Source organism: Hypanus sabinus, chromosome 2 (assembly GCF_030144855.1).
Source record: "Hypanus sabinus isolate sHypSab1 chromosome 2, sHypSab1.hap1, whole genome shotgun sequence".
Lineage (NCBI taxonomy): Eukaryota > Metazoa > Chordata > Chondrichthyes > Myliobatiformes > Dasyatidae > Hypanus > Hypanus sabinus.
The window spans coordinates 191,340,653-191,365,988 of record NC_082707.1 but is presented as its reverse complement, the minus strand read 5'-3'; the positions used below and the strand labels follow the sequence as shown (position 1 = coordinate 191,365,988).

At 42.4% G+C, this 25,336-nt stretch overlaps 1 protein-coding gene across 3 annotated transcripts in view; it reads left to right on the top strand.

The window, feature by feature from the left end:
- The window catches only part of fam161b (FAM161 centrosomal protein B), a 51,155-nt gene extending 25,913 nt beyond the window's left edge, over positions 1 to 25,242 (top strand). For 2 of the 3 annotated variants that reach the window (XM_059961834.1, XM_059961830.1), the window contains exons 6-10: positions 2,194 to 2,312; positions 13,644 to 13,811; positions 14,096 to 14,195; positions 16,841 to 16,995; positions 19,303 to 23,565. In XM_059961834.1, coding sequence (XP_059817817.1) covers positions 2,194 to 2,312; positions 13,644 to 13,811; positions 14,096 to 14,195; positions 16,841 to 16,995; positions 19,303 to 19,504 — 744 coding nt within the window. In that variant the 3' untranslated portion in view covers positions 19,505 to 23,565. Of the gene's footprint in view, positions 1 to 2,193; positions 2,313 to 13,643; positions 13,812 to 14,095; positions 14,196 to 16,840; positions 16,996 to 19,302; positions 23,566 to 24,072 lie in introns of those variants that run through there. The other variant, XM_059961841.1, reaches the window with a different exon arrangement.
- Positions 25,243 to 25,336: the final 94 nt, after the last annotated feature.

Sequence of the window (25,336 nt, the reverse complement as noted above, 5' to 3'; positions counted from 1 at the left end):
ATCGACATACTTTTTACATCCACAGAGGTTGATTGATCAAGCGAGTTCAAGGCTTCAAGATTGTTTAATGATATTTCCAGTACACATGTGTAAAGGAGAGCAAAATAATTGTCACTCCAGATCTCATATAGCAGAAAAAAAACACAACAAGATAAAGAACACAATAGTTTAAAAACCACTGTAAATACATAAGGTTGCTGACAGGAAATGATAAAGTAGTAGTGGAGGGGTGGGTTGGATGTTGATCAACATTACTGCTTGGGGGAAGTAACTGTTTTTGAGTTCAGTGGCCCTGGCAAGGATGCGACGTAGCCTCCACCCTGATGGGAGTGAGACAAAGTGAGTGGGATCCTTGAGCAAAGAACATGAGCAAAGTGGGTGGGATCCTTCATGATATTGCCTGGCCTTTTTTCTGGCATCTTTTTTCCAGCACTCTGGTTTTTTTGTTCCAGACTGCGGCATTTGCAGCTACTTTTGTCTTCAAGAATGACTTGCATTTATGTTAATTAGCTCTTGGATCTAATAGTCAATCTCATAAAACCAGCCCTGGGTCTTCTTGGCAGAGAAGTTAAGAGTCTCTTCAGGAGCTGTTAACTATTGATTAACTTCAAGGTAGTGTCATGCACTGTAGACACTCTGTATTGCTATTAGCCGAGAGTAATTATCTCAGAGCTGTTTAAGAGGAGCAATATGTGGGGGTTCAGAGAGTTTCAGTGTTCAGAGTTTCTTGCAGCATGATTTCTGTCAGTGATGTATTCGGTTCAGGTTAATGTGAGTAACGGTGGATTGGCCAATAATCAATAGATATCATCATTTGTTGTGCTGCAGTGATGGTAACATCTTCATAATGAATTACTTGCACAGTGATAAAATCTAGACAGGTGCCAGTGCCCGGACCTGTAATATTCCCATGTGATTCAGCACATGGTCATTTCATAGTTAGCAAATCTGCCCAGCCACTCCAAATGTAAATAAGGTGTACAGAGACTACTTTCCAAGTTGAAATATAAACTATCCAGTGGCCCCACTCCTTACAGTTAAGTGGGTTGCTTGATGTGGTGTCCAAATCTTATTAGATTTAAGAGCTCCTAGGTTCAGTGATTACTTAGTTGCTTTTACTTGGAGGAATAGTATATAACCATTATAAGAGATAACAATTACAGCACGGAAACAGGCCATCTCGGCCCTTCTAGTCCATGCTGAATGCTTACTCTCACCTAGTCCCACCGACCTGCACTCAGCCCATAACCCTCCATTCCTTTCCTGTCCATATACCTATCCAATTTTTTTTTAAATGACAGTATCGAACCTGCCTCTACCACTTCTACTGGAAGCTCGTTCCACACAGCTACTGCTCTCTGAGTAAAGAAGTTCCCCCTTGTGTTACCCTTAAACTTTTAAGTCTTGAGTAGCAGCACCATACCTTCACATTTTTTTAAAAACAGAGAAGGCTCAAAGCAAAAATTCTCAGCAAATCCTCTCCCCTGTACTTCCCCTCCCACAAGTCTTTGCAAAGTGCATGATGTACCCTGCCATCCACATTTTATTTCATTGTGTGCTACAATTCAGAGGTTATTAGAATCATCATTATACAACATGGAAACGGGCTCTTCAGAGTAACTCATCGTGCCAACAGGTTGCTTAGCTGAACTACTCCCATTTGCCTATGTTTGGCGCATATTGTTCTAAAATATACCTGTATACTTGTCTAAAAGTCTATAGTCATTATAATCGTACTGGCCTCTGCCACTTCCTCTTGCAACTCATTCTACAAAACTTTTCCCCCAGGTTCCTTTCAAATCTTTCCACTTTCACTTTAAACCTATGCCCTCCAATTTTAGCCTGGGGGCAAATTGTGACCATTCACTTTCTCTATGCCCCTCAAGATGTTATACTCTACTACAAGGTCACATGTCAGCCTTCTACACTTTTCTTATGATTAGTCAATACTTAGCTTAAACTTGGTTAATTAAAATCAGCTGAAAAATTTGTGAAGCCATATTAATGTTATTTGCATAACTTAATTCAAATTAGGGATGTTTCATCAAATATTTGTGTAATAAGCAGTATAATCAAATATTTGAAATCAGATAGTAACCACACCCAAGTTAAAGCTTTGATAAATTCCTGTAAATAATTAAATAGAATAATATTTTGCAAGTGTAAAATCTATCTTTCCTGTCACATTTATAGGAAAAGGCAAAGATTCACTTGAAGAGAAGTAATTCTTTCAGTGATATTCGTTCACTATCTTCTCATACACTGCCCATCTCTACGACAAATGCTGCAAGGAAAAGGCAGTCGGCTGTCAGGTAAAACAAAACTGGAGTTAACTGTGTTGATGTTTCATTGAAGATGGATGAAGAACACATGCATTATAGAGACTTGCGCAAAATACTGGAGGAACTCAGCAGGTCAGATAGTATCTATGGAGGAGAATGGACTGTTGACATTTTGGGTCAAGACCCTTTATCTGGACTGGAAAGAAAGGGAAGAAGCCATTATAAAAGGGTGGAAGGATTGGGCTGAGCACAAGCTAGTAGTGGGTGATAGCTGAATCCCTGTGAGAGGGTAAGGGTAAGCTATTATGGGAGGGGGGAGTTGGAACAATGTAAGAAGCTGGGAGATGATGGGTGGAAGTGACAAAAGGCTGACGAAGATGGAATCTAATAGGAGGGGACAGTGGACCATGGAATAAAGGGAAGAAGCTGAGAAGGGGAACTAAAGGGAGGAATGTATGGGCAAAGGGGGGAAAGAGAAGCGATAAAGAAGCTGGTGGAATAAAGGAAAACAAAAGGGGGCACAGAGTATAGTCTATCTGTCTCTGAGCATATATAATGTCACCTGTGGATCAGTACGAAATTTCTGCTTGAGCTGAATTTGAACTGAAGCTCCAGCATCTCGGTACACTTCAGTCATTATATTCTTACAGAGCTGTGGTACACAGTCATTTGAATTATAGCCATGAGTTTTTACCGAAACAGTACAAGTTGTTCCTGCTTCCCTCTTCTTTCTCCTTTTCCCCAGAAATTGCTCCCTTTATCTGATTCCCTACTGAAAGTCATTTTCAAATATCTTTCTATCTTTATTTCAGGGATAACAGATGAATGCATAAATGTTTTTTGTTTCATGTCACCTCTGCATAATTTTCACCAGTCTACTTAAACCTGTTTGTTATGGCTATTGCCCTTTGTGCCTCTGGTCGGTCTTTTTTCTTCTGTAGTCTATGAAAAGCCTCCGATTTAAGCACCTCTCCTAACTCTTGTTTTTCTTTCTTATCTTACCAGCACAACCAAGCCTTTCATCCCCAGTACTTTTCTTGTCAGAATTTCCAGCATCTGCTCTGGACTTTGACATCCTTTCCAAAGCATGGTCCACAGATAATGGCCATTATAATCCAGTTAAAATCTAGTTTAGCAGAACGTGATTTCAACCTTCATGATAATTCACCCTGCTTCCTTCAAAGACTTGTATGCATACAATTCCAGTTCAACACTCATCCCACATGCCATGTATTTTTGAAAATAATTTAAAGACAGTGAAAATTTACTATGCCAATTTGCATTGTTCTTGTATTACAGTGTGACAAAAAGTAATTCAGTGATTATATTACATGTAATGGAAGGGTTTCTTTCTTGTAAACTCCTTTGCTGTTTCTGGGTCTATTGTCCAGTGTTCTTAGTACTTTTATATACCAGCCATGAATAGCAAACAGAAACAACTTGTTCTTGCAATACAGCCAGCTTTTATTTTGTATGAAAGCTAATAATCTACCCTATACAGCAATCGACAACAATTTGAATAGAAATAGTAGCCAAAAACAATTCATACTTGTTAAATCGTGAGTTGAAACATGAGCAAAAACTCATGTCCAAAGTTTGTACCGTTCAATTCCTACTCCTCCAGTACTGGGTCATTGCCTCAAATCCTTCCTGAGGAAATGTTGGGAAATCAAACTGTAGAGAATGTTGTGTACAAGGGTAGTCGTGTGGAGTGCTTGAATGACACCTCTGTAAAGATGACTATTTGGGCAGCGCCTTGACTGGTCGATAGGATGTCAGATAAGCAACATGATCAGTCTGAGGCAGCAAAAGGATCAGAAAAGCGATGGAGCTCATGGAGATCTGTGCAACAACGACATGCACATTGAAAGGCGTCCACTTGGGGAACAATGGGTAGGCTAGATGCAAACAGAATCAAAGTTAGATTCCTGAGAAATGGGGAAAGAAGCATTTCAAGCGAATTTACTAGTTATTGGAGGGGGATGATGATGATGTTGAGAAAAGTCTTTTCTATGCTTGTGGTCATGTAGGATGTAATTTGTATTGCTGATCACGGGAGTTTAACTGGACTGGAACAATTGAGCAGACTGAATAAGTAGGGGAGATAGGCACATGAAGGAGATTGGAAAAGGGAAGGAAAATCAAAGATCAGTATAATACATACTGCTAGATGAGGAGAATAATATACTAGTATTTTCAGCACATCTGCATCTGTTAAAGATTTCCACTCTCCACCATTGTTTATATTAGAAAGGGCTGGGTGGTAGTTTGAAAGAGAGGAGGATCAATGATGAGCTTTTATTTGTAAAGCAGGTGTTGATGATGGCAAACTTTTAGGGGGAGAGAGTGATCCCAGTGAGAAGAGACATCAGGCAACTTGGGGAACCAGAAAGGAAAGTTGGGTGGTTATCAGTGTGGTGGGAATAAGATCAAAGGAGCAAGGTCTGGATTATGGCCAAGATAACAGGGATAGTCTGCCAATTCATATTTTTTATTGAAGCAGATAATAATCTAGACACTGGTAGCAGAAAGAGGTATGTGTGAAAGGTCTAATGGCAACAAACCTGCAATGTGACCATCAAACTACTTGGAGTAACACAGACAAAATTCTGGAGGAACTCAGCAGGTCAAGCAGCATCTACGGAGAGGTATAAACAATTAGCATTTCAGGTTGAGACCCTTCATCAGGATTCCAGCTTCATCCAGATTTCCAGTACCTGCAGAATCTCTTCTGTTTATCAACTTACCTAGCACAACTTATAACTTTCAACAATGTAGCCAACAGCCTCAAATATATAAACAGGTGTAATGTTGGGCATCACTGAGTCATGGCCAAAGGATGGTCGTAGGTGGGAGCTGAGTGTCCAAGGTTACATGTTGCATCGGAGGGATAGGAAGGTAGGCAGAGGGGGTGGTGTGGCTTTACTAGTAAAGAGTAGCATCAAATCAGCAGAAAGATGTGATCTGGGATCAGAAGATGTTGAATCCTTGTGGGTTGAGTTGAGTTGAGAAACTGCGAGGGTAAAAGGACCCTGATGGTAGTTACATACAGGCCTTCAAACAGTAGGTGGGATGTGGACCACAGATTACAACGGGAAATAGAAAAGGCACATCAAAAGGGCAATGTTATGATAGTCATGGGATATTTTAACATGCAGGTTAATTGGAAAAATCAGGTTGGTAATGGATCTCGAGAGTAAGTGTTTAAGACACAAGATTGTCATTAGAGCAGGTTGTCATTGAGCATACTCGTGGATCAGCTATACCTTACGGGTGTTATGTAATGAACTGGAGGTGATTAGGGAGCTTAAGGTAAAAGAACCCTTAGGAGGCAGTGATCCCAATATAATGTGAGTTCAACTTGAAGTTTGACAGGGAGAAGGTAAAATCTGACATAGCAGTATTTCAGTGGAGTAAAGGAAATTAAAGTGGTATAATAGAAGAGTTGGCCAAAATAAATTGGAAGGAAGTCCTGGCAGGGATGACAGCAGAACAGCAATGGTGTGTATTTCAGGAAAAAATGAGGAAGGTGCAGGATAGATGTATTCCAAAAATGAAGAAATACTCAAGTGGCAAAATAGTACAACTGTGTACAATAGTGCAAGGGAAGTCAAAGCTATTGTAAAAGCAAAAGAGAAGGCATACAACAAAGCAAAAATTAGCAGCAAGGTAGAGAATTTGGAAAGTTTTTAAAACCTGAAGAGAGTAACTAAAAGAATCATTGGGAAGGAAAAGATGAAATATGAAAGCAAGCTAGCAAACAATATCAAAGTGGATAGTTGATGCACCATCAATAACTCTCGGAGACGGGAGGTGAACGATAGGCTTTTATTAGCAGCAAAATGGAGCACGGCATCTCGGAGACTGAGGGGGGAGCAGTGCCTCCAATCACCTTTATATAGGGGTCTCTGGGAGGAGCCACAGGAGCAGTCAGCAGAGAGGCGTGTCCAGACAGGTATACATAGTTTACCACATTCACCGCCCGCCTTTGTTTTAAAAGAGAGTCCCCGTGGGGCGAAGTTTCTTACAAGTATATTTACAGGTTAAGTCTATCAGGCGGTCGAGTCTGTTGCTGCAATCTACGTAGCACTGGTGGTGATTGCTCCAGTGACAGTGGTTGTGCTGGCTCCGGCCTGACTTGAGGTGACAGCCTGTTAGGTGTCAGTAATCCCTCATGCGTGTGCGTGGCGCCCGGTATGGGAGTGTCGTGAGGAGTCTGTGTAGGGCTTGGTGTGCACAGTGTCTCGTGGGTATATACATCGGTGGGTACGGGGTTCATAGTCACCGTGGAGTGTTCGGGGACCTGCGGGTGCCAGGTCGCGGACGGAGACCATGTCCTCCCGCCATCAGGTAAGACCACGTAGGCATACTGGGAGTTCGCATGAAGTAAGTGAACCCTCTCGACCATCGGGGAATATTTATTGCTCCTCGCATGTTTCTGGAGCAGCACTGGCCCTGGGGACATCAGCCAAGCTGGTAAGGTGGTCCCAGTGGCAGACTTCCTGAGAAAAGAAAAGAGTCGCTCATGAGGGGTGGCATTGGTGGACATACATAACAGGGAGCAGATGGAGTGGAGTGCCTCGGGGAGGACCTCCTGCCAGCGAGAGACCGGCAATCCCTTTGACCTAAGGGCTAAGAGTGTGGCCTTCCACACAGTGGCATTCTCCTTCTCCACCTGTCCATTCCCCCGGGGATTATAGCTTGTAGTCCTACTAGTAGCAATACCCCGAGCCAGCATTTACTGGAGCAGCTGGTCACTCATAAACGAGGACCCTCTATCACTGTGGATATAGCAGGGATACCCAAACAGAGTGAAGAGCTGGCGCAGGGCTTTTATGACGGACGTGGTAGTGGTGTTGGGGCAGGGGATGGCAAAGGGGAACCGCGAGTACTCGTCGATAATGTTGAGAAAGTAGACATTGCGGTCGGTGGAGGGAAGGGGGCCCTTAAAGTTGACACTCAGTTGCTCAAATGGGCGGGTGGCCTTGATAAGTTGTGCCTTTACAGGAAGGTAGAAGTGTGGTTTGCACTCAGCGCAGACTTGACAGTCCTTGATCATCATCCTGATTTCCTCAAGGGAGTAAGGCAGGTTCTGGGCTTTCACAAAATGGTAAAGTCGGGTGACCCCCAGGTGGCAAAGATCTGCATGGAGGGCGTATAGCCAGTCGGGCTGCGCGCTGGCATATGCTCCCCGGGATAGGGCATCAGGGGGCTCATTGAGCCTTCCAGGCCAGTACAGGATGTCATAGTTGTAGGTGGAGAGTTCTATTCTCCACCTCAAAATTTTATCATTTTTGATTTTGCCCCGCTGTTGGTTGCTAAACATGAATGCAACTGAGCGTTGGTCGGTCAGCAAGGTGAACCTTTTGCCAGGGAGATAGTGCCTCCAGTGCCTAGTAGCTTCCACTATGGCCTGGGCTTCTTTCTCCACCGCGGAGTGCCGAATTTCAGGGCCTTGACGGGTACGAGAGAAGAATGCTACTGGCCTGCCTGCCTGATTGAGTGTAGCAACCAGCGCAGTCGGAGGCGTCACTCTGTACTCGGAAGGGAATGGTCTCGTCCACTGCATGCATCGTTGCTTTGGTAATGTCCCCTTTAATGCGGCTGAAGGCCGCATGCGCCTCGGCTGAGAGGGGAAATGCGGTGGACTTGACTAGGGGGCGGGCCTTGTCTGCGTAGTGAGGGACCCATTGGGTGTAATAGGAAAAGAAGCCCAGGCACTGTTTGAGGGCTCTGAGGGTGGTGGGAAGAGGGAGTTCCAACAGGTGGCGCATACGGCCAGGGTCAGGGCCAATGACCCTGTTCTCCACGACATACCCAAGGGTAGCAAGTCAGGTGGTTCTGAACACACACTTGTCCCTGTTATAGGTAAAGTTAAGAGCTTTAGCCCCTTGGAAAAATCGTTGGAGGTTGGTGTCGTGATCCTGCCAATCGTGACTGCAGATGGTGATGTTATCCAGATATGGGAACGTGGCCTTCAGTTGGCACTGGTCCACCATCTGGTCCATTTCCCTCTGGAAGACAGAGACACCATTCGTGACACTGAAGGGGATGCGCAGGAAGTGATAGAGCCTGCCGCCCGCCTCGAAGGCATATAGGGGTGGTCCTCCAGACGGATGGGGAACTGATGATAAGCGGATTTCAGGTCTATGGTCGAGTACACCTTGTACTGAGCTATCTGATTGACCATATCCACGATGCGGGGTAGGGGGTACGCATCAAGCTGCGTGAACCTATTGATGGTCTGTCCACGACCATCCTATTTTTCTGCCCGGTCCGAACAATGACCACCTGGGCCCTCCAAGGACTTCTGCTTGGCTCAATGATCCCCTCCCTGAGTAGCCGCTGCACCTCCGACTGAATGACGGCCCTGTCCCCCGCGCTGTACCTCCTGCTTTTGGTTGCCACAGGTTTACAGTCAGGAGTCAGGTTGGCGATCAGCGATGGGGGAGGGATCTTGAGGGTGGAGAGGCTGCGAGTGGTGTCAGTAGTGCGGCTGTTGGCATGGTGTTGGGTGGGATGTGCAGATCGGTGTGTGTGCATGGTCAGTAGCGGGGTATATGACGAAGTCCCACAAAACTGAGGATTTCTGACAGTGATCGGTGGGAGCAGCCCGTCATACTCCATTGTCACACTTTTCAGGTGGCTCTGGAAGTCGAGCCCCAATAGCACAGGGGCACACAGTTGAGGTATGACCAGTAACGCAAAGTCCTGATATTCTGTGCTCTGCACCACCGATGTTGCTAGACAATCCCCCCCGGATATCTGTGGAGTGCGATCCAGAAGCCGTGGTGACCCTCTGGCTTACCGGCTGTGTCACGAGTCCGCAGTGTTGCACCGTGTCTGGGTGAATAAAACTCTCAGTGCTGCCCGTGTCAAACAGGCAGGTAGTCCTGTACCCCTCCACCAGGATGTCCATCATTGACCTGGCGAGCTGGTGTGGAGCGCTTTGGTTGAGGGTCACGGAGGCCAGAGTTGAATCGCCATCTTGGTACCCGGTAAGCACCCGTGGGTCGGAGGCGGGGTGAGGTGGTACTGACAAAGATGGCCGCCCTATGCCTCGCACACAGCGGGCAGGCAAGATGGCCGCCCCCATGTCTCGCATGAGGCGGGCAGGCAAGATGGTGGTGACCAAGATGGTGACCCCCATGCCTCGCACGTGGCGCTGCTTGACTCCGCTCGACTCAGCTCGTGGTTTGGACTTACAGGCCTTGGCAAAGTGGCCCTTCTTTCCGCAGCTGGAGCAGGTAGCTTCTCGGGCTGGGCAGTGTTTTTGGGGGTGCTTTTCGAGTCCGCAGAAGTAACACTGCGCGGACTTGCGACTGGCAGCAGCTGTGGTCGACTTGCCAGCAGGTTGCAGGGTCTGCAGCGTCCACGGGGCCGACAGGAGATCGCGCGCCTGAACAGCATCAGCATCGTGCAGAGCGACCTCCAGTGTGTCGGCCAGCTCGATCGCCGAATGTAAGGTAAGATCGGCGTGTTCCAGCAGCCACTGGCGCACGTACACTGACCTGATCCCTGTAACGAAGGCGTCTCTTACTAGCAGCTCCGCATGCTGTTCCGCCGTCAGTCCCCTGCAGTCGCAGGCCCGCACAAGTGTCTGTAGGGTCCGGACAAACTCAGCACTCGACTCTCTGGCCCGCTGCCGCTGTGTCGCTAAGCGATGTCTTCCATAGACAGTGTTCACCAGCTGCCGGTATTGTCTTTTGAGGGCATCCATCGCACCCTGGTAGTCCATTTGGTCTCTGATCATGGAGTAGACCTTTGCACTGAATCTGGAGAGGAGAACCCTGCGCATTGTGGCAGGTCAGTCACATGAATCTCCTCCAGGTACGATTCGAAGCATGCTAGCCAGAGTTCAAAAGCATTGCCGGCTTCCTGGAATTGTGGGTCGAGATCCAATCTGTCTGATCGTAAAATGCTCTCCATGTTTTAAAATTGCTGCTAATAAAATTGATGTACCATCAATAACTCTCAGAGGTGGGAGGTGAATGTTAGGCTTTCATTAGCAGCAAAATGGAGCACGGCATCTCAGAGACTGAGGGAGGACCAGTGCCTGCAATCGCCTTTATACAGGGGTCTGTGGGAGGAGTCACAGGAGCAGTCAGCAGAGGGGCGTGTCCAGACAGGTATACATAGTTTACCACAATAGTAAAAACTTTTTTCAAGTATGTATAAAAAAAAAACCAGATGAGAATGGATATAGAACTGCTAGAAAATGAGGCTGGAGAAATAATAACAGGGGACAAAAAGATTGCATTTTGCATCAGTATTCACTGTGGAAGACACTAGCACTGTACCAGATGTTGAAGGGTGTGAGGGAAGAGAAGTGAGTGCAGTTACTGTTACGAGGGAGAAGATGCTCAAAAAGCTGAAAGACCTAAGGGTACATAAGTCACCCAGACCAGATTACCTCCACCCTAGGGTTCTGAAAGAAGTAGCAGTAGGAACTGTGAAGACATTAGTAATGATCTTTCAAAAATCTTTGGACTCTGGCCTGGTGCCAGAGGACTTTTAAACTGCAAATGTCACTTCACTCTTGAATAAAGGAGGAAGGCAGTAGAAAGGAAATTAGTGACAGTTAGTCTGGCTTCAGTGGTTGGGAAGATGTTGGAGTCAATTGTTAAGGATGAGGTTATGGAGTACTTGATAACAAGGACACGATAGGACAAAGTGAGCATGGTTTCCTTAAGGGAGAATCTTGCCTGACAAACTTGTTGAAATTCTTTAAGATTACAATTAGGAAAGATGCAGGGGATGCAGTGGCTGCTGTATAATTAGACTTTCAGAAGGCCTTTAACAAGGTGCAACACAAGGCTGCTTACCAAGTTAAGAGCGCATGGTTTTACAGGAAAATTATTAATATGGTCAGAGCATTGCCTGATTGGTAGGAGGTAGTGAATGGAAGTAAAAGGATTCTTGTCTGGTTGGCTGCCAGTGACTAGTGTTGTTCCACAAGGGTCGGTGTTGGGACTACTTCTTTTTATGCTGTATATCAGTTATTCATCAGATGAATCATTGTTTGTTGCCAAGTTTGCAGATGATATGAAGATTGGAGGAGGGGCTTAGACAGATTAGGAGAATGGGCAAGAAAGTGGCAAATGAAATACCATGTTAGAAAATGCATTATCATGCACTTTGCTAGTAGAAATAAATAAGCAGACTATTTTCTAAACTGGGAGAAAATCCAAACCACCCTAAAGGTTAACTTGCATTTTGAGTCAGTGGTGAGGAAGGCAAATGCAATGTTAGCATTCATTTCAAGAGGTCTAGAATACAAAAGCAGGAATGTGAGGCACTGGTGAGGCTTCACCTTGAGTATTGTGAAAAGTTTTGGGTTCCTCCTCTAAGGAAAGATGTGTTGACATTGGAGAGAGTTCAGAGGAAATTCACAAGGATGATTCTGGGAACGAGAGAATTATCATACGAGGATAGTTCTGAGTACGTACTCGCTGGAATTTATAAGGATGTCAGTGGATCTCATTGAAGCCTTTCAAATGTTGAAAGGCCTAGACAGAGTAGATGTGGAAAGGATGTTTCCCATGGTGGGGTAGTTGAGAACAAGTGGGTACAGCTTCAGGATAGTGGGGCGTCCATTTTAAAACAGAGCTATGGAGAAATATCTTAAGCCAGAGGGTGGTAAATTTGTGGAATTGATTACCACAGGTAGCTGTGTAGGCCAAGTTGTTGGGTGTATTTAAAGCAGAGATTGATAGGTTCTCAGTTGGGCATGACATTAAAGGTTACAGGGAGAAGGCTGTGGGGTGGGGCTGAGGAGGGGGAAAAGGGATCAGCCATGATTGTATGGTGGAGCTGACCCGATGGGCCAAATGGCCTAATTTTGCTCCTGTGTCTTATGTCTTTTATTTGTGCAGGTGGAGCAAGAAATTAGGAAGCAAATAGGAGGCTGGCTTTTATGTAACAGAATTTGAATACAAGAGGACAGAGACCTTAAGACCCTGATGAAACCATATTTGAAATCTGAAGTAAGGATATACTTTGGATGGGGTGGGTTGGGGGGGGGGGATGCAATTAAGGTCCAATGGCTTGGAGAGATTTGCCCTGTGAGGAGAGATTGAGCAAACTAGGCCTAATCTCAGAGTGGTGTGTAACAAGAGATAATCTCAGTGAAACATTGATGACCTTTTGCAGGGTATTTTATTTTTACTACTTTGTACTTGTACATGGTTTAATATGCCTAGATGACACATAAACAAAAGCTTTTCTCTGCATCCCACACGTGACAATAATAAACCAATAGCAAGTTTTGTTTCATCAATAAACTAGCATTCACTTAGGTCTCAGCCCAAAACATCATCTGTACTTCTCCCTTTAGGTGCTGCCTGACCGGGTGCATTCCACCAGCATTTTGTGTGTGTTGCTTGAATTTCCAGCATCTGCAGATTTCCTCATTTTAGCATTCAGTTCCCTCACTTTTGTGAAGAGTTGGGCTTCCATCACTGATCTCAGGAATATCTCACAGCCCAGCATCTGAGGAAGTCTCATAATTCATCCTCTGTTTCTTATCTGTCAACCAATTTACAACCTGCATGATATTAACCCCATTCCCATATAGTTTATCAAAAACACAAGATTCTGCAGGTGCTGGCCCTGAATGGTGGTGAGGGAGAGGTGTGGGGGCTAGAGTAGCACTTTTCATGCTTGCAGGGGTAAGTGCCAGCAGAAAGACCAGTGGGGAGAGATGAGTGGACAAGGGAATCACGTAGAGAGCAATCCCAATGGATAGCGGAGGGGTGTGTGGGGGGGGGGGGAGATGGGAGGGTGTGCTTTGTGATAGGATCCCTTGGAGATGGTGGAATTTATGAAGAATGACGTCCTGGATACAGAGGCTCGGGGTGGTAGGGAAAGACAAGGGAAGTCTTATTCCTGTTATGATGTCAGGAGAATGGGATGTAGGAAATGAAAGAGATGCAGGTGAGAACAGCAAAGGCAGTGGTGGAAAGGGAAACACTATTTGTAAAAGGAGGACATTTCATATCTAACTTTATTTTTTTAATAAATCCATGTTCACTTTACAGAATACTGCATTCTAAGAGGTTTGATCTTTATAAGCTCTATTTCTTGCATTTTGTCTTCCACCAATGTTAGGCTAATTGATTTATAGTTGTTTTCTCTCTCCCACACTTTTTAAAAAGTGGATTACATTTTCCATCCCCCAATCTACCCAAACGGTTTCAAAATCTATAAAATTCTGTTGAACAGTTAGCATGGAACTGATTGCCAATACACCAACGCCCATTTAATAAACAAAGGAGAATTCTTGTGCCAATGTTCAGCAACACGGAGTTATGTTTGAATGGAAGTAGTCCTTTGAATATGATTTTGATGTTTATTCCATAGAAAATCTCTGGAAGAACGAGGTAAGCAGGAAACAGAAAAAGCTGAATGGATGGAGAGGTACAAAAAGAATGTCCAAGATATAAGCAAAACAGTATCAATCCGAGCTAAAGCAATGGACCCTCATCAAAGCCTTGCAGAGACCTTCAAAGAAGTATTGAAGAAGCATAGGTTTGTAAGTTTCTTAATATACCACATTTTAATTGTATAGAAAATTTATCAGAATACTTAGTGAATGACCCTTAAAGGAATTACCTGGCATGTATGTAGTGCTAGTTGAATGTGAAAAGTACCATTACATTAGTGCAGAGTTGAGGAAGTGAGTTCTGTATGGTCTCTCAATCATTTCTTTGTCAACAAACTCCACCAAGCAGCAATTCCTCTTGTTCATAGTTTAGCTGTCATAATGGCCTTACACTTGCTTCTATCACTTAATAAGCTATTTTAATTCATAGGCAGGCGGACCTCAGGAGGAAACAGGAGTACAAGAAGGAATTAGAGGAGATGAAAAGGAGAGTCTGCAGCCGACCGTACCTTTTTGAACAAGTTACTCAGGTAAGGATGATAGACACCTTGATTAACTTATGAATCCAGCGGACCGGATAGGCATCTTTGTACAATAATGTGGGCTGGAAATGAGACTCTGAAAGTCTTTTGTGAGTTCTAACACACCTAGGTGTTTGAGGTCAATAAGGTCAACCAGTAGCCACCATATGTGCATTGACATGAACTCTCCACTCTCAGCTCCTTCCCTGAACTTGGTGGCATAGTCTGCCATAGAGTGACGTAACCAGCAACAATTCACTTGCATCTTTTTTCCAGCAACTGTTTCTTATAGGTGTCTATAAAGTGACAATTTGTACGCCATCTTAAAGGGAGGTTTAGAGGAAGGAACAAGAGTCACCAGATATGTTATCACCATTATCAGCACCATCTCTCCCAAATACTACTGTGGGATGTTTATAAACACGAGACTGTGCAGAAATCTAGAGCAATACACACAAAATGCTAGAGGAGCTCAGCACGTCGGGCAGCAGAATCAGAATCAGGTTTATTATCACCGGCACGTAACGTGAAATTTGTTAACTTAGCAGCAGCAGTTCAAAGCAATATATAATCTAACAGAGAGAAAAATAATAATGATGAATAAAATAAAACATGATAAATAAACAAGTAAATCAATTATATATATTGAATAGCAAACACGAGGAAATCTGCAGATGCTGGTAATTCAAGCAACACACACAAAATGCTGGTGGAACACAACAGGCCAGGCAGCATCTATAGGGAGAAGCACTGTCGATGTTTCGGGCCGAGACTGTTCAAGTCCTGACGAAGGGTCTTGGCCCAGAACGTCGACAGCGCTTCTCCCTATAGATGCTGCCTGGCCTGCTGTGTTCCACCAGCATTTTGTGTGTATTGCATGTATATTGAATAGATTTTTTTAAATCTGCAAAAGCTGAAATACTGTATATTTAAGTGAGGTAGTGTCCAAAGCTTCAATGTCCATTTAGGAATGGGATGGCAGAGGGGAAGAAGCTGTTCCTGAAAATGCATCTATGAAAATGAATAAAAAGGTCAAAGTTTTGGGCCATCAGGATTGGAAAGTAAGGGGAAAGGAAGCCAGAATAAGGTGGGGTGAAGGGAAGGAGTACAAACTGGAAGGTGACAGGTGAAACCAGGGCATTTAGGTATTTTTGGGGGGGTTCCTTGAAAAATACTGGTTTATAGGTAGAAACATGATCTGAGTAATTTGAATCAATATAATCTCAGCATAGTGGTACTACCTTCCCACAAGGAAAATTGCCTCAGTTCCAGCCTGATCATCATCTGAATACCTACTGTTTGTGGCCAAAGAGTAAGGCTGCACGAGAGTATTGTGGGCAGTTCTGGCCACTTTGTTACAGGATGGATGTGGAAGCTTTGAAAACAATGTGTAAGAGTTTTACCAGGATGCTGTCTGGATGACAGGGCACTGAGGCATAAGGGAGTAGGACAAACTTGGGTTGCTTCTTCTGGGGCATTAGCAGCTGAGGGGTGACCTGATATGAGAGGTGTAGTTAGGATAGATGGTCAAAAACTTTTACCCAGGGTAGAAATACTGAATATTGAAATACATATCTTTAAGCCAAGGACATAATTTAGGAGTGGGGATATTATGTTGGAGTAGGAACATTTTGTTGGTTATATAATTGGTGAGATCACATTTGGAGTATTCTGTACAGTTTTGATTACTCTAGGAAGACATCAAGCTGGAGAGAGTGCAGAAGAGATTTAGAAGGATGCTGGCTGGACTAGAGGGTCAATAGTTGTAGGAAGAGGTTGACCATGCTGGATCTTTACTCCCTTGAGCACAGGAGAATGAGCAGTGACCTCAAGGAACTTTTTAAAATCATGAGGGATATGGATAATGTGGATGGTCATAGTCTTTATTCCAGGGTCTGAGGGTCTTAGAGAGAATAAATACAAGAGAAGAGGGGAGAGATTTACGACATCTGGGTGTAACTTCTTTACACAGGGTTGTAAGTACCTGGGGAATGAGCTGCCAGAGGACATGATTGAGACAGGTATGATTGTAACATTTAAGAAGCATTTCATAGGTACATGAAGAAGGGGGTCTTGCAAGGTTATGGGCCAAACATAGGCAAGTGAAACTACAAGGGAGGATGTCTGGTTAGCTTGGACAAAATGGGCCCAAGGGCCTGTATCCATGCTGTATTCTGAGATGAGTGAGGGCCAGGTTTAAAGGAGATTTTTGTTACAGAGAGCAGTGAATGTCTAGCACACGTAGCCGGGGGTAGTGTTGGAAGAAAATGTCATAGAGGTATTTAAGAGGCTTTTAGATAGGCACATGAATGCACAGGGAATGGAAGGATCTGGATCATGTGCCAGATAGAAGAGATTCAGTTTAATGTGGCATTGTATTCGATACATACATGATAGGCTGAAAGATCCGCTCTTGTTCAATGTCTGTGTCAGTAGCAATGGCTTCACGCTGAGCAACACAAGAACACATTATCAAAGTTTCATACTGGGGAGTCTTGTCTGAGATGACTTCCACCCATCGCCAGAGAAAAACATTGATCAACAAGAGGAACAGACTGATTAAGCAGAGGATTAAAAAAAAATTAAATTCCTTTACTGTATGTGAGTGGACAATTAACTTTTACTTCACATGAAACCATTCTCCTTTTTGCCAGAAAAATGCCACTTTTGAGGCTGAGAAACGATACCGTGAAGCACTACGGCAAGCTGGGGTGGATGAAGAATTTGTCTGGGACAAAGGAGGAAATGCTGAGGATATTCCACTCTCAATACCGGATATCGAAGAGAGCAGTCATGACAGTGCAGACAGGTAGTCCACTTGTGGCATCTAAAGGGGGCACTTGGGTCATTCCTGAGTAATGGAAGGGATGACTTAATCCAGTTACAATACAGTATACCCCTTATGTTATGGAGGGTTTGCATACCGATAAAAACAGCTGTCTGTAAGGAGTTTGTATGTTCTCCCTGTGACTGTGTAAGTTTCCTCCGGGTGCTCCAGTTTCCTCCCACATTCCAAAGACATACAAGTTAGTGGGATAATTGGTCAATTGGGCAACTTAGGCTCATTATACCAGCATGGCTTGTTACCGCGCTGTATCTCTAAAATGAAATATCTACAATTTTCCAAAACATGAATCCTTGATAAATTTATTTCTTTTGCATTTTGTGTTTTTTTTTCCTCTCTCACCAATTCCATGAGTGAATTTTTAATTTGGTAATGAGATGTGAATTCCATAATTTTCATTACCTTATTGGTCGGCATCCATCTGTCTCAAAGAACAATGGATGATAATCATCATCATCATCATCACCACCACAGATCTAGGCAGAAGGGATAGAGATCCTGAGCTGCCTTATCGTCAAGATCCCCCTCTTGGCCTCACCAGTGTAGTCCAAAGGAAAGTTTGTGAAGCAATATGTTTGGCAGCAGCTTGGCTGCAGGGGCTGCCAGAAGGATGTTCAGTGACGTCCAACCCCCTTAGGGGCTCCACTCTGGATTTGCTGTCTGGGTTTACTTCTCGTAGCCTTCGTCTCTCACAGGATAGTGGGGCTATTACCCGTAGCTGGAGATCTGGTTTACGAGCACCAGGGCGTATCCACACACTGGTGGGCCTGTGTGCTACGTGTGCAGGGGCCAGACCTCCTTCCCTTCCTCTGTAGTTCAGCCTGAGTCCAAAAGGAGTTCAGCTTTTGTGCGCTGCCAGTGTGGAGGCACTACATGAGGCTTGCTGTTGGGGAGGCTGTGTACTGCAGGGAGAGACTTGCCCATTCCGCTATCCTCCTCACAAAACTACTAGCCAGCAGTGGAAGCTGAAAGCGAGAGCGATAAGCACTACCCACTGCGTCACAATCACTATTTTACCTCAGTAAACCTTCAGCTAAAACAGAAAATTATAAACAGTGTGATGTTTATAAGCCATTAATACGTGGAAATAGTGATTCATGAATGGGAATCTGCAGTCCAAGCAGGAATGCCAATTTGATGTCAGACTCAGATTTTATCATCACCAGCATGTAATGTGAAATTTGGTAACTTAGCAGCAGCAGTTAATGCAATACATAATCTAGCAGAGAAAAAAACAGTAATATAAAAAAATAAGTCAATTACATATATTGAATAAATTAAAAATGTACAAAAACAGAAATACTGTATATTTTTTTTAAAAGTGAGGTAGTGTCCAGAGGTTCAATGTCCTTTAGGAATTGATGGCAGAGGGGAAGAAACTGTTCCTGAATCATTGAGTGTGTGCCTTCAGACTTCTGTATCTCCTACCTGATGGTAACAGTGAGCAAAGGGCATGCCCTGGGTGCTGGAGGTCCTTAATAATGGACGCTGCCTTTCTGAGACACCGCTCCCTGAAGATGTCCTGGGTACTTTGTAGGCTAGAACCCAAGATGGAGCTGACTCGATTTACAATCCTCTGCAGTTTCTTTGGGTCCTGTGCAGTAGCCCCTCCATACTAGACAGTGATGCAGCCTGTCAGAATGTTCTCCACAGTACAACTATAGAAGTTTTTGAGTGTATTTGTTGACATGCTAAATCTCTTCAAACTCCTAATATAGCCACTGTCTTGCCTTCTTTATAACTACATTGATATGTTTGGACCTGGTTAGATCCTCAGAGATCTTGACACCCAGGAACTTGAAGCTGCTCACTCTCTCCACTTCTGATCCCTCTGAGGATTTGTATGCGTTCCTTCATCTTACCCTCCAGTTTTATTTAGGAAAATCTAATTTTGTATGTCCTGAGTTCCAAACTGTGAAAATACATGAGATGCTGCAGATGCTGGGAATCCGTAGTAACACACACACAATGCTGGAGGAACTCAGCACATCAGACAGCATGTACAGAGAGGAATAATAAGTTATTGTTTTAAGCCAAGACCCTTCATCACTCCTGACCTGCTGAGCTCCTCTAGTATTTTGTGCGTGCCAAACTGTGAAAATACTTGGACTGATAGATTTTCCACAACTCTGGGATCTCCCATCTTAAGACAAGTTAGCATCATGAATACAATTAGTCTAACATTGAAATACTTCTGGCAAGGATTTCTTAATTATTATGAAGGTCCAATCAAGAACCAAGGCAACCAATTTCTGTTCTGTTCTTCTGCAGAGAAAAGAACAACTGTTACAGGTCAAGTGAATCTTTGGAAAATTTTAAATCCTTGGATGAAGAAAAGAACTTTAAGATCAGGGATGAAGAGAATGAAGAGCAGGATGAGGATGGTGAGCAAGAAACTAGTTCTAATACTGATCAGGAGAATTATCTTGATTCTCAATTAAAGGAGAATTCAGCCAGCGAACAGGATGAGTAATTCTGTACCTTAAATAGTGGTGTCCTGGCACTGTTAAGGAAATATTTTTATCCATGTTGTAAGGGAGTATTCAGGAATTAAGTGAATTTAGCAGTTATTTATTTATTTTAGCAAGAATCAGTCTTCAGTTCTTATTGTACATTGCAAGTAGTAAATTGGTCAAAATAACAGACTTCCCCACAAACTAAGGCTACATCCACACGACGCTGGATAAATCCATAACCAAAACTTTTTCTCTTAGTTTTTACCCTCCATCCACACTAAAACGGCATTTTCATCCCCCGAAACCGGAGCTTTTCAGAAACACTTCCCAGGATGGGTATTTTTGAAAATGCTGCTCGGGCAGATCAGTGTGGATGGGGTAACCGGGGACTTTTGAAAACACTGTCAGACAGCAGCGCGCTATTTCATTGTTTTCTTGAACGCAACCTAACAATTTCAGAACAGACGGCAATGGGACTGAAGCCAGAAGAGTTAAAAATGTACTCACCAAATACTTTGACCCATAACTTACTGAATAAGTATACTGTACTCATTTTGCCATTTTCTGTCCTTGTTCCTATGAAGGTGGTTTACCTATTTATGCAAGTACTTCTCTGACAATATATGTGTAACAGCCCAATGTAATATTGCATGGAAATACAAGATAACACTGATACAGACATGTTTTATACATTTAACAAGGTGTTTTATTAATGCAACAGTTAGTCAGTTTTTCAATGTTCGTCATCAGCTGGGTCATACAGTCCATGAATTCCCTGTCGTTTGCCTCCATCCACTCCAGTACTTGTTTTTTTTTTAAGTTTTAAGTTCTCCTGCGCGAGAGCCAACAGTTGTCCGTCGTTTTTTAGAAGTTTTTCTAGTCTGTAACTACATAAACGTGCACTTTTACAGCGAGATTCGACACCAAACGTTGCTTATTTTCAGTAAATGTGTCCTGCGTATGCAATGTGGACGGAGGTATTTTCAAAAATGCATAGTGTGGACGCCTATCATTTTTACGCGAAACCGGCATTTTCAAAATTATCCAGTCTAATGTGGATGTAGCCTAAGAGATTGCATATGCATCAACTAAACATTAAGACAGTGGGGTTGTGCTAATTGCCCTGCATCTAATATGGGTTTAAGGAATTTACACCAATTAAGGAAGCTTGCAATAAGTTTGTCCCAGCAAAGCTATTTCAACATTCAGAAATGTCTCCCATCATAGATATATAATTCAAAAGAAGCATTATCAACCCAAAATATTGAAGTAAGCAACATCTTTGTAAGTATTGAAACTGAAATGAATCATCTATTGATCTTGAGGGTATAAAAATGTGATATACTTTGAATTTGTGGGACTCCACCACGAGTGTCTTCACGAGAATACCTGCTTGTTGTGATGAATAAGATCACCAGCTTCAGTGTCTCTCCATCCAGTGACTGCAATCACATTCACAACATGTAACTTGATTTTGCATTAAACCAGTACATTTTTTTCAGCTTGTGAACTTTGACATAGATGGGTTAACCAAAACAGTCAGCCAATATGCCAAAGAACCATTTAAAAATTAGCCACAAACACCTCAACTTAATAAGCAACTTGAGTTACACATAATACAATGTTTCTCAAGGTGTAATATCCTCAAAACTGTGTGCTATTTATACATTTAAGTTTTTATTTTAATGCATGCAGGAGGGCAGTGGGCAGGATGACAAGGACGTCATTTTACTCAAAGTACCAATGCCCAAAGAAAAAATAAATTTAGGCCATTCAGTTCTTACTGAATTCTGGTTCTTTAAAAGAATTATCCAATTAGTTCCACTCTATACATCTATGCAATTATGTAATCTTGAAATAATAATTATTACACATTTTCTATTTACAAAAGGGATCTAATAATCACAAACTTTCAGACCAAAACTCATGCATAACTATAAAATAAATTGAATGTTATGCAATACATTATTTCCTTATCCCAGCTACAGGATTATCCCACAGTCTATTCTCTCTTTCAATAGCTCTATACTTGCTTCCATTAAGTGTGCTATAGAAGCAGAACACCCTTCTATCTCTTGCAAATTTTCAAGATTTAGTTCCAACTAAAGTAAATTACTTCTGCTTTGATGTGTTAGAAACTTATAACCATGAAATATATAACAGGAAATAATATTTCTCGGATTACTGTCATCTAATAACAATTAGTGCATTTTAATTTCATAACTGTGTACATTCAAGACTTTATTGAACACTTTGTTCCTTTCTAAAATTAAATTATAAGTAAATCATTATTATGGAAGCAGTAGAAATATGGAGCTTACTGATGCATTATTATTGCTGTTTCTCTCTAGCGAAATTAAAATATACAAACCAAATTGAGGAAATAAAGCTTGAGGAGTTGTAAATATTGTTTGTTGTTTAAATTATTTATTACTTTTACCCATGCACTATATGATTACGGTCATTTAAGAACACCACTGTTTAAGCGCTCTAGAATTAATAAAGTTTATCTCCAAAAATCTAAAAAAGAGGGTGGCATGGCTGTACCTAACTTTCGTTTATATTATTGGGCAGCCAATATACGTTGTGGTACCTTTTGGTCTTTTTTTCATGGCCAACCCGAGTGCCCTAATTGGGGGGCAATGGAGTTGAGTTCCACTAAAGGTTTATCTATCTCTGCACTTCTTGGCTCTGTACTCCCTAGTAGTTTGTCCAGATTAATTGTTAATCCTCTTGTTAGACACACTTTGCGTGTATGGGCTCAGTTTAGGAAATTTTATGGTTTCCAGGGTTTTTCCTTTTCTAGCCCTATCTTACATAATCACCTTTTTTTACCTACTACGTATGATTCAGCATTCCATGATTGGTATAGGAAGGGCATTAGACATTTTGAAGATCTTTTTATTGATAATCGCTTCGCATCTTTTCAACAGCTCTCTGCTAAGTTCAATCTGCCCAATGCTCATTTTTTTAGATATCTCCAAATTAGACACTTTATTAATCCTTTAATTCCTAACTTTCCTGAAATGCCTGAGAAAAATGTTATGGATTTATTTCTTTCTATTAATCCACTAAGTAAAGGTTTAAAATCATTTATTCATGATAAATTAGCATCCTTACGGCGTGCCCCTGTGGATAAAATTAGAATGGCTTGGGAGCATGATTTAAAGATCTCCTTATCTGATGAGACTTGGGACTTGATTCTCAAATCGGTTAATTCAACCTCTCTTTGTGCTCGCCATTGCCTTTTACAGTTTAAGATTGTTCATAGAGCCCATATGTCTAAATCTAAACTATCTCGATTTTACCCTAATATTAGTCCTCTCTGTGATAAATGCAAAAGGGGCGAGGCCTCTCTCATTCATATGTACTGGTTTTGTCCTAGTTTGGAGAAATTTTGGAAAGATGTCTTCATAATGTTATTCTGAATCACCACCTAGAACCTAACCCTTTAATTGCTTTGTTCGGTTTTTTGGGTGAGACAGATTTACGTCTGAGTTCGACTAAGTGTTGAATATTATCTTTTGCTTCTCTCCTGGCTAGACGTTTAATCCTCCTTAGATGGAGAGATGTTGCCCCACCCACGCATGCTCAATGGCTTAATGATATTATGTCCTGCTTAGACCTTGAAAAAATTCATTATTCAGTTCTTAATTCGGATACAAAGTTCCATAAGGTCTGGGGACCTTTTATTGAGTACTTTCATAACCTTCCACTTAACTAAGGTTTTTTTCGGTCCCTTGCTTTCAGCTCCTTTTTTTTTGGTAGTAGGCATTAATATCTTCTGTTGCTAAGTGTATTTACAGTTTTGGGGGTTTGAATGTCCTGATGTATACTCTCTATATTGTGTTGTGGTTGGTCTGGAGTTCTTCTTTGTTGCGGGACTTGGGGAGGATACTAATTTTACATGTCCTCAATTTGGGTGCTTTCTCAATTATCTTTTGTATTATATTATTATTGTATGTTTATTTTTGCACTGTATTAATGTTCTTTATTTCGATCTGGTTTTTTTTTATCTGTCGTGATGTAGAAAATGTATTAAAAAAACTAATTAAAAAAACCCACTGTTAATAATTTCCATTAGGCTCTGTCCTGTTATCAAACACAAATATTTATGCTCATCTTTGACATTTTACAATGTCCAATTCATTCAGCAAATGGGTTAAATAAAATAATTTTCCTGCCAATAATCTGGCTGTTAAACATGGCACTTGTTTTATTTCCAAATTTCTTTTTTTTTAAAATGAAATTCACCCTTACTAGTGAGCAAATCTAGTTATCTCAGGGTAACACACAAAAATGTAGAGGAGCTCAGAACAGGTGAAGGAATTCAGCCCAAAACATCAATCTTTATTCCTCTCCATCGATGCTGTCTGGTCTGCTGAGCTCCTCCAGCATTGTGTTTTACTCTGGATTGCCAGCATCTGGAGAATCTCTTGTGTTTGTAGTTAACTAAGAGGTTTCCTCTTAGAAGAGGTCAGGTAATCTACTAACGTAAAGGATCCAAATCACGACTATTGGTATCAAAAAGCTTATTTCCATATTACTACTGCATAATTCTTTCTCCTGATGTTTTGTCTTTCAGATATGGCAGTATAGTAAAGTTATGGGATTAGTCTCTGCAGTGGAGACAGACAATCCAGATGGAAATGCAAATCCCACTATGGCAGTAGGGAAATTTAAATACAAATAATTAGTTACAACTAGGATAACATTTGTTTTAGAGACACTAAACATAATGACCGGATTGTCATAAAATCCCATCTGACTCATTGATGTTTTAAAAGAAAGATATCTGTAGTTCTTATCCAACCTGGTCTATAGTGCATCTTCAGGCCGTTTGAGAAAAGAAAGGCCTTCTCTGTGGCACCTAAACCCCACAAATGGATAAATAAAAAGGTGCCACCTGACCTGCTACATCTAGCAATTTGTTTAACTTGCTCCAACAAGGTTTGCAGGAACTTTATTTGCCATATCAAAACCTACAGTGATATGCATTGTTTGTGTGAACAACCAACAGAGTGAGGATTGTGTGTGCTAGGATCAGCCTGCAACACTGCGCACCCATAACTCACTAAACCTAACCATAGGTCTTTGGAATGTGGGAGGAAACCAGAGCACCCAGAGGAAACCTACAGGGTCACAGGAGAACGTATTAAGTTCTTATATACAGCAGTGGAATCAAACCCCAAGCAGTAATTGCTGGCACCATAAAGTGTTGGCCATCCATGGAACTTAGTCACCATTGATATTGTATTCAATATTACACTCTGCTGCTCGTCATTGGTATAACCGTGCAGATCTATTTCCCTGAGCTCTAAGAAGAAATTGAAAGTGAAAGACAAGGTTTGTACTTGAACTTTTTTTGAATATCCTGTGGCAAGGGGTGGGAAAGCATCTCCCTTTAGCAGCTGCTCAAAGTGGACTGTGCAGAAGGGTTCTTATCTATTTACACAAAAATGAAACTTAAGACTACACTGCCTCTATTACATAACTCAGACTCTCCAGCAATTCTGAATACCATTCACACAATAGTGGTATAAACATCTTTTATTTAATGTGATGTATAGCAAAATTCACAAGGAGTATCTTATACACGCAGCATTCAGCCCCGATGCCAGGAGGGCAGATGAAATTATATTTGGAAGACATTTTAGTAACTACACCACTAATCCTTCACTGAACCCAATCTTTAAACCTGCCGGTTTCTTGGGAAGTTGAAGTCCACAGCTTAAACTCTCGAGTCACAGGCAATGTCAGAAGTGGGTGGAGTGACCTTGCCAGGGGAATACAGGACGGTTAATAGAGGACAGAACACATGGAGATTTCCTCCAATATCCACAGCTGAT